The following is a 9,217-nucleotide window of genomic DNA, read 5'->3' on the forward strand; positions in this document are numbered from 1 at the left end:
GACTGACTCTTCTGCTGAGGCAACGAGCGTCACAATGCGGTCCTGGTTATTTCCACCTGATGCCAGCACATCAGCAGTGGTGTCATTCCATTCAAAGTAAAGTAAAAGTGAAGTGATTGTCACATGTGATACACAGCAGCACAGCACACACAATGAAATTTGTCCTCTGCATTTAACCATGACAGGCGCCCGGGGAGCAGTGTGTGGGGACGGTGCTTTTGCTCAGTGACACCTCAGTGGCACCTTGGCAGATAGGGATTCGAACCGGCAACCTTCTGATTACGGGGCCGCTTCCTTAACCGCTAGGCCACCACATGAGGTCACATGTCTCACACATAACCCTCTGAGGGCCAACAAAGCTCGAAAGATGCAGATCTTTACATACATGGCATTTATCAGAAGTGTGTGATCTGCCGATGGGCGGCCAACGTCTTCGGGGGGTTTTAATGAATCGCGTGCAGGTTTTATAAGTTTTACATGCATCACTGTTGCGTCATCCGCTGGAGGAAATAAACAACATCAGCGCATCTTCTGAATCATCTCGACTGATGGCCGAAAGAATACTGATCTAATGAATTCACACTTTAAAAAAAAAAGCTGCTAGACTCTTCCTAGCGCTGCATGGGCTGCCGATTAGCATTTGTTCCCCCGCCAGGAGCAATTTGTAGTTCGGTTTTGTCTTTTTCTTCCCTTCTGAATTCATTATATCAGCCAAACATATGGCCAGTGTCTAAAAAAACGGAAAAAGTTCCTTCAGCTCAACATGGGCGAGGTGATCGTTGGTTTGGTGGGCAGCTCATCCGGTTAAATGGAAGCAGCTGGGACCGCGCCGCGCCGTCACGGTGAGACTGGACGCAGGGACGTTTCCTTTCCGCTTTGAAGGCCGTCCACGCCTCCGCCTTCTCCCCAGCGTAACACGACTCGCCGGACAGGGGAGGAGAATCGACCGGACACATGGCCGGCGTGAGTGATGGTGCGAGCCAGACGAAGATTCATCATTCGCCGTAACAACGTGTCATCGTGCATCATCACCAGAGTTCTTCCCTTCGTCACAGGACCGGGGCTGCATTTTTACACTGCAGCTTATCAGGGGAAAACACACGCCCGCCCCAACAAAAGGGCCGTGCCGCGACATGAAAATGCATTTATTATTCTCATTTTTGAATCTGCGGCATTTGCATTTAGATTTGCACGTTCGGACTCACGGTGCATCACAACAAGGACGCGAAGCGGAATAACAACGCATTCTTTGGCCAGCGGGAGAGATCCCGAAACCCCGCACATCCATAAAATGCATTGTGGGAGGTCAGTCTGGGGTCACCGTGCACAAGGGCCCCATTGGGCGGCCATAAGTGCCTGAGATAATGCGGCAAAGCGAATGGGCTCTTCTCCAGCAGAGAAGGAGCCCGGGCAGGAGGTGGAGTCGCAAATCTCCAAACCTCCGATTAAAAAGGCTCCGACCCAGCCGGAAGTCTCATCAGAAATCACTTTTCAACACGGGTCTGGAATCAAGATGATTATTAATTATTAACAAAATTATTAATAAAAAAAAAAAGCAACGTAACATTCCCAATGGCATTTTGTCAGTGAAATTTGCTTGTGAGTATTTTGGCCAATTATTTTTTGGGCGTGTTCATCTGACGTTGAGAATTTTTCTTCAGTACGAATTCAGTCAAATTTACACGTTTACATGTAGTTTAAGTTGAAGTGGTGTTAGTGTTAAGGGGCAGTGGTGGCCTAGTGATTAAGGAAGCGGCCCCGCCTGTCATGGCTGCCCACTGCTCAACAAGGGTGATGGGTTAAATGCAGAGGACAAATTTCACTGTGTGCTGTGCTGCTGTGTATCACAAGTGACAATGACTTCACTCACTGATGGTAAGCCATCATTGGGGCAGTGGTGGCCTAGTGGTTAAGGAAGCAGCCCAGTAATCAGAAGGTGGCCGGTTCGAATCCCGATCCGCCAAGGTGCCACTGAGCAAAGCACCGTCCCCACACACTGCTCCCCGGGCGCCTGTCATGGCCGCCCACCGCTCACCAAAAGTGATGGTTAGGTGAAAGCAGAGGACACAATTCGTTGTGTCACCGTGTGCTGTGCTGCAGTGTTTCACAGCGACGATCTCACTTCATCATTCCAGGTTGTTGGTAGCCAAACAAACACTAAATGGTAAAGTAACTGACACCTGCCATGAATTAGACACTTCTTTCATGCGTTATTAATTACACCCCCCGGGGTGTAATGTACCGGCGTAATTAAAGCGTCAAATTGCAAAATGGAAAGCTTTCACGTTAATCTTTTTTTTTTTTTTTTTTTTTCAGTATAATCTGATTCAACATCTACAACAACAACAAAAAATGTACAATTTATGAACAGAAGTGCATTTTTCTCAGCAGGCTTGAGACATTTTGTCCCGCGGATGAATTATGAATTAGTATAGCATTTACAGCATTTCCATGTCCACGGAAGAGTTAACTCAATTTAATTTGTACTGGTAGTAAGGAAGATATTTGCACTGGTAAAAATAGTTTATTCATGAGCAATGCACAATTTTATGACTTATTAAGTAAACAAATTTCCAGTGACCCACATATACTCACATAATTCGAGTCGACGTGAATGTTATCCAGTCAGTACACGCACAGAGAAACATTAACTTCGGGGAGTCCGCCGAGCCCGAGTTTGGAACATGTTTCGCGAAGATTAATTATTCCGAACATGAAAACCACTAAAAGCAAAAACTCTCGGCAGCCAATCAGACGCTTTGGCAGACAATCATAGAGGCCCACAAAGCAGCACAGCCATCAATGCATTTTTGCCAGTTTTTTTTTTTGCTTTTGGCATGTAAGCAGGGAAGTGCGCTTGTTGCAGCATAATTAAAATCTCAAATTAGGCCAAACGACATTAAAGGAATAAATAGATGCATTAAAAACAACACGGAAAAATACAGTACGGGCCAAAAGTTTGGACACACCTTCGCATTTAACGTGTTTTCTTTATTTTCATGACCATTTACGTTGGTAGATTCTCACTGAAGGCATCAAAACTATGAATGAACACATGTGGAGTTCTGTACTTAACAAAAAGTGGAGACCTGGCCTCCACAGTCACCGGACCTGAACCCAGTCCAGATGGTTTGGGGTGAGCTGGACCAACAAGTGCTAAACACCTCTGGGAACTCCTTCAAGACTGTTGGAGAAGCATTTCAGGTGACGACCTCTTGAAGCTCATCGAGAGAATGCCAAGAGTGTGCAAAGCAGGAATCAGAGCAAAGAAACTAGAATATAAAACATGTTTTCACTTATTTCACCTTTTCCTATGTCCATAACTCCACATGTGTTCATTCATAGTTTTGATGCCTTCAGTGAGAATCTACCAACGTAAATGGTCATGAAAATAAAGAAAACACATCGAATGAGAAGACGTGTCCAGATGTTTGGCCTGTACTGTATTGCATTGAACAAGGAGACATTGAGAGAGTCAGGAACGTCGTGCTGAACAGAAGCCTTTGGTCCTTCGTGTAAAGAAAAAGCGGGTTTATGTATTTCTCTCCGTCACCTGTGCTTCTTTATTCCGTGTCCTCAGCGGTCAAAGCCACGCCCATCCGATCAGAAGGCAGAGGTGAATGCTCAGAACCCGACTGCGCGCGTGGGACGCGTCCCGTCATCTTCTCCGCCCGGCGGCTGCTGGTCGGTGGGCGGGAGGTTCAGAGGGTGGTGGTGCGAGAGGTGCAGGTCCCGTTGCGGAACAGCACGTCGGAGGCCAGGCACTCCTTGGGGAAGTCCTGCGGGCCGCAGGTGGCCTGCCGCTTGAGGGCCACGGCGCAGTAGTCCACCTGCTCGGCGTCCAGCCCGCTCTCCAGCCAGCGGAAGCAGACGATGCGCTGGAAGGAGCGGCGGAAGTTGTCGGAAACGAAGCCGTACAGGATGGGGTTGGCGCCGCTGTTGGCGTAGCTGAGGATGACGAAGAGTTGCGTCACCATGGGGTTGGGCGGCCGGCGGAAGACGCTGACCAGCTGGACGATGTAGAAGGGCATCCAGCAGACCACGAACACCGCCACCACCAGGAGCACCATCCTCGTGATCTTCTTCTCCGAGCGCCGCCGCTGCAGCCAGCCGGCCTTGAGGCCCACCGCCCGCATCCGGGCCACGATCAGGCAGTAGCACAGGCAAATGGCCGCCACCGGCAGCAGGAAGCCCAGGAGGAAGGTGTAGACCACGAACGCCTCCGACCACCACGCCTCGGGCCACAGGAAGTTGCAGTCCACGCCGCCGTCCTGCGCCGGCACGGTGTCGGCGAACACGATGATGGGAAGGATCACCACCAGCGACAGCCCCCACACGCACACGTTCACCACCTTGGCCACGGTGGGCCGGCGGTAGCGCGCGGCCTTGATGGGGTGGACCACGGCAATGTAGCGGTCCACGCTCAGCACCGTCAGGCAGAAGATGCTGGTGAACATGTTGATGCCGTCCACGCTGAGCACCAGGCGGCACATGAGCGAGCCGAACGGCCAGTGGTGCACGGCCGCCGACGTGGCCAGGAACGGGACGCTGAGCATGAAGAGCTCGTCCGCGATGGCCAGGTTCAGGATGTAGATGTTGGTGGCCGTCTTCATCTTGGCGTACTTGAGGATGACGTAGATGACCATGGCGTTGCCCGTCAGTCCCACGCAACACACCAGGGCGTAGATGGAGGGAATGATGATCTTGCTGGCGTCGGGCTCCGGCTCGTAGTCCTCGTAGTCGCCGGTGTGGTTGGACGGAGGTCCCGTGGGGTACGGATCCTCTGCGCTACCGTTGGCCCCAACCACATCCATCCTTTTCACTTCGCGCGTTCGTCAAAAAGGAAGTGCCGACCGGCCGTGGCACGAGGAAGGACCAGAAGTACTAAAGGCCCCATTGGAGACGGGGCCTTCTTCTCAGAAGTACCTTGGTCTCGTCCCAGTGGGCCAATCTGAGGTATTATGGTTAAGTCCTTGGCATTCTCAGCACGCCAAGCTAAAGAGGGCCCTCGGCAAAGTCGGGCCCGGAGTTCCTCCGGCGGCCGCAGAAGCAAATAAACCCCACTCTTTTTTTGGCTGGGGCCGCGCCGCAGGTGCTCCTCTGCGGTGGGTTCGGTGGGAAAGTGGGGCGGGCCCGCGGAATATCGCTCATGCACACATTCCTGGCAGCTGCGGAGCCGGATTCTTCACCCCGCCGGGGCGTTCCGGGGTCCCGGCGTCGGACCGTGCCGCGACGGGTCTTGTTATTTCCAACTGCGGTGGGTCCTTGACGAGGTCGATGATGGACGCTGCATCCACGGCGGTGAAGGCTGCCCGTCCCGTTCTACCGTAGTTAAATGCGTCCTTCCGTTGTCCTGTGAAGGCAAACATAAGGATTCTTTTTAACATATTGGATCCAGCGTGATCAAAACCAAAGCTATCTGGTTATGGTTGAGATCCGACACCGATATTCTCCCCCTGATCCTTATAGAACGATTTTTAGATGGATATTTAGTCACGGGCAATTCTCATATAATTCTTTATTATCTTATATACTAGTGGATCAGTCATTTTTTTTGTATTCGTAATTTAATCTCATTCAACTCCTCAGTATAAAATGTTGACGGTATAAATTAATTTTTCTGTATTTATGTTTCAAGCATTATTTCCACAATATCTCCTTTTGCTACAATCCATAGGTTTCTGTTTTTGAATTAAATTATGAAAGCAAGTGACCTTTTCACCGTATTACATTTTTTAAAAGTTTCTATGCAATGTATTTGTGAAAGCTTCACTTAAGAGAGTTTGATAGACGAGCCTGTTTTACTAAAAAAAGTGTTTTATGCCGCTAATGTGGACGCATCGACACCCGACATCTGCATAGAAATCATATTACATAACCTTTAATACCACGCTGGAACTCAGACTGTCGCACTGCCAGGGCCCGGTTCAGACGCGTGTCCCCGACGCCGCATTGTGAAGGCCCTGCCAACGTGCCGTGGAGACAGATTTTTTTAAATGGGTCCGTAATTTAACTTCATTCAACTCTTCAGCATATTAAGTTGACTGTATGAATGATTTTTTCTGTATTTATGTTTCAACCATTATTTCCACAATATCCCCTTTTGCTACAAACCATAGGTTTCTGTTTTTGAATTAAATTATGAAGCAAGTGACCTTTTCACCGTATTTCACCATCATTTTTGAAAGTTTCTATGCAAACAAAATGTATGCTGCTAACGTGGACGCAACGACAGCCGACATCTGTATAGATATCATATTACATAACCTGTAATACCACGCTGGAACTCGGACTGTCGCACTGCCAGGGCCCGGTTCAGCCTGTGGCGGTCGGGGTGACCGTCTCCGAGCCGCAGGGCCGCCACGGAGACCGGCGGGGGCGCCGCCAGAGGTGGCCTGTCATTGCAGGAGGGGAGCGCGGGGCTAATTGCATTCGTGGCCGGAATTGAAAGCGGCCGTTCAAGGGCGTCGCGGCGGCGGGGCCTTTAGAGAAACGACGGATGTTTGTCGTCATGTCCGCAGGGCCCGTTGTCGCGAGGTCCAGCGCTTCTATTCCGCAGCTAGAGAGGGTTGCTGGTTTTTTTTTTTTGGTGCCTTTTCCATAGTAAATATTTCAAAAATCCCGGTGCACTGCGTTCTTTTTTTTTTAACCTTACATATTCAGTCGAATGTAAATGGGAACGTGCCAAGTGGTCCCAAGCAACCGCAACGAATGGTCATTTATCAGTGGCCATATTTCCATAGTCGTATTCCCTTCCTGATTTGTTCACGACGGCCACTCATTTTCCAGAAACTATCAGCCTGCAGCGCCGGAACCTCACGTCACGCGGTGCAACTAGTGCCACGGATGAAAGAAAGGGAGAGTCTGGGGTCGGGGGTCAGTTTACAGTGAGGGTGGGGCGACGCTGTGAAAGCAAATGACAGTAGTGCACAATATCGTGATGGAGGAAATAGCAGGCACTAGAGAGACGAGAAAATGACCCGGACTGGAGAGATCGAGGCGGGAGAGGGAGAGAGAGAGAGAGAGAGAGAGAGAGGCGCCGGCGACCAAGTCTCAGCTGGGCCATCTCGCCCAGGAAAGCCAAAGTGAATTATGGTTGCAGTTCCGGGAGGCGATGGCCATTACGCAGGGGTGGAGAGACACCGTCTCAGCCGGGGTGAGGGAACTCTGGAGATTCTGCAGACTTCATTCCCCTGAACACAGCGCCGGGCCTGGAAGCTCTCAGCGTCGGCACTTCATTACGAACAGTATCATGTGATACGATCGCGCTGCACTCATATTGCACTGTCAAAAAATGTACATTTACGGCATTTATCAGACGCCCTTATCCAGAGCGACTTAAAATCAGTAGTTACAGGGACAGTCCCCCCCTGGACACACTTCAGTGTTAAGTGTCTTGCTCAGGGACACAATGGTAGTATGTGGGATTTGAACCTGGGTCTTCTGGGTTATAGGCGAGTGTGTAAACCACTAGGCTACTACCACCCTAAGGAATGAATATGAAAATGAAATAAATTCAATATTTTACTGAACATTAAATGAAACGCACATTTAAAACACATTGTATTAAACCTGATCCAAATAGGATTCTAAAAGAAGTATTGTATGCTATAAATTATTATAGATTTTTTTTCCAATTATTTCATTTTTTACTACATTTATTTAGTTTATTTAGTTTTTACATCCAATTTTATCTATTTATTTTTCTACTTCTCTGAGTTTCTAAAAAGACAGAGAATGAGATTAATAAACAGTGAGACCCCACACATGCAATAACCCCATACATGTACATTTTTAGCTGTTTTCGCACCGTGGCGTGCCGAGGCCGGGCTAATTGCCGTCGCTACACATTTCAAGAATGCTCTTCTGCCGCCGACCGCAGCCGTCGACAAGAGGCAGTGGAATGGATTGGAACATCTGCCAGGCCCAGATGGACTTGCATGCAGGGCTGTTGGGGGATGAGGCCTCCTGCTGGATGGTCGGGGCAAGATCAATGCAAGCCGCAAACGACAGAGAGCCATTTTCGAATCATTTATTTGCACGCTGAAATATATTGCAGTGCTCTGCCGAAGAAAATAGTGACAGCATTTGGAAGATGAACGTGGAGAAGTTGGCAGGCTGCTCACACTGTCCCAACATCTGTGCATGGTGGACCGTGTCATATCAGCTTTTCTTTTTTAATTAGACAATCTAATTTAACACTTTTGGAGACTGTGTTGCATGTTCATTTAAGGGAAGGAAACAAATATAGGAATCAAATAGCCCAGCCGTTATAACAGCCATTGGGCACCTAATTTCCTGTGCATGGGTTATGTAGCTGCTCCCCGGGCATGGTTAAATGCAGAGGACACATTTCAGTCTGTGCACCGTGTGCTGTGCTGCTGTGTATCACAATGACAATCCCTTCACTTTTTTTTTTTTGTGGATTCGAACCGCATTGCGACTTCGAATCCACAAATTCATCATTTCCCATTTATAGTGGGCAAATATTAGCATGACTATTAGCATATGCTTGCCGGGAAAATGTAATGTTTCTAATTTATTTGTGTCATTGACATGATTGCCAATTGTTGCAGTTTGCATGGCGTTGCAGTTGCATGGGTATTTATGTCAAGGCTGCCGGTATTTTAACACGACGACCAGTCTTTCACCATTCCCCAAGCATTAAAAATGTGCGCGGAAATGCTTCACTCGGCTAGTTCGATTGCTGGAATAATATTATTTCATAAAGGGTGTGTTTTATGGAAGTGCAATATTTTGCACTATATAAGGTAGTGGGGATTGTGGAATTCCGGAATTTTGTAGAAGAGACACTTCGCACCATCACAGACGATTATAATGTAATCCGAGGTATTTCGATTAGAGTTACAGGCCTCGTCTTAAAGGTCCCCTGTTTTGCCTGTCCACGGTCCTGCAGTGGCTAGACATGGCGATAGGTGTAAAGAGCGCTTCACCGGAATTACGTCGTCACGGTGCCCTGGGGACATCTCGTTGTGGGACAGGCTAAAAGTGGCTATCATTTTGGAAAGAGGCTTCAGACACGGTATTAGGGGACCAACAAGACTGATATGAAAGAGAAAAAAAAAACCCTTTAAGGCCTCGTTCACGCAGATGTCTGAACCAGCCGTTTTTCTGCCTCTCCGAACATGATAATTCGCTCCTTGGTTTAAATCTACGTCCACGCGGACGTTCAGCCGGCTGTGCGTCAAATAATCGC

General features: G+C 48.7%; 1 protein-coding gene across 1 annotated transcript; it reads right to left on the minus strand.

The window, feature by feature from the left end:
• Positions 1-3,363: 3,363 nt before the first annotated feature.
• Positions 3,364-4,936, minus strand: sstr1b (somatostatin receptor 1b). Its single transcript, XM_028995712.1, has one exon. It carries the CDS (start codon positions 4,812-4,814, stop codon positions 3,702-3,704), a length of 1,113 nt encoding a protein of 370 aa, XP_028851545.1. The 5' UTR covers positions 4,815-4,936; the 3' UTR covers positions 3,364-3,701.
• Positions 4,937-9,217: the final 4,281 nt, after the last annotated feature.

This window comes from Denticeps clupeoides, chromosome 1 (genome assembly GCF_900700375.1).
Source record: "Denticeps clupeoides chromosome 1, fDenClu1.1, whole genome shotgun sequence".
NCBI classification, from domain to species: Eukaryota; Metazoa; Chordata; class Actinopteri; order Clupeiformes; family Denticipitidae; genus Denticeps; species Denticeps clupeoides.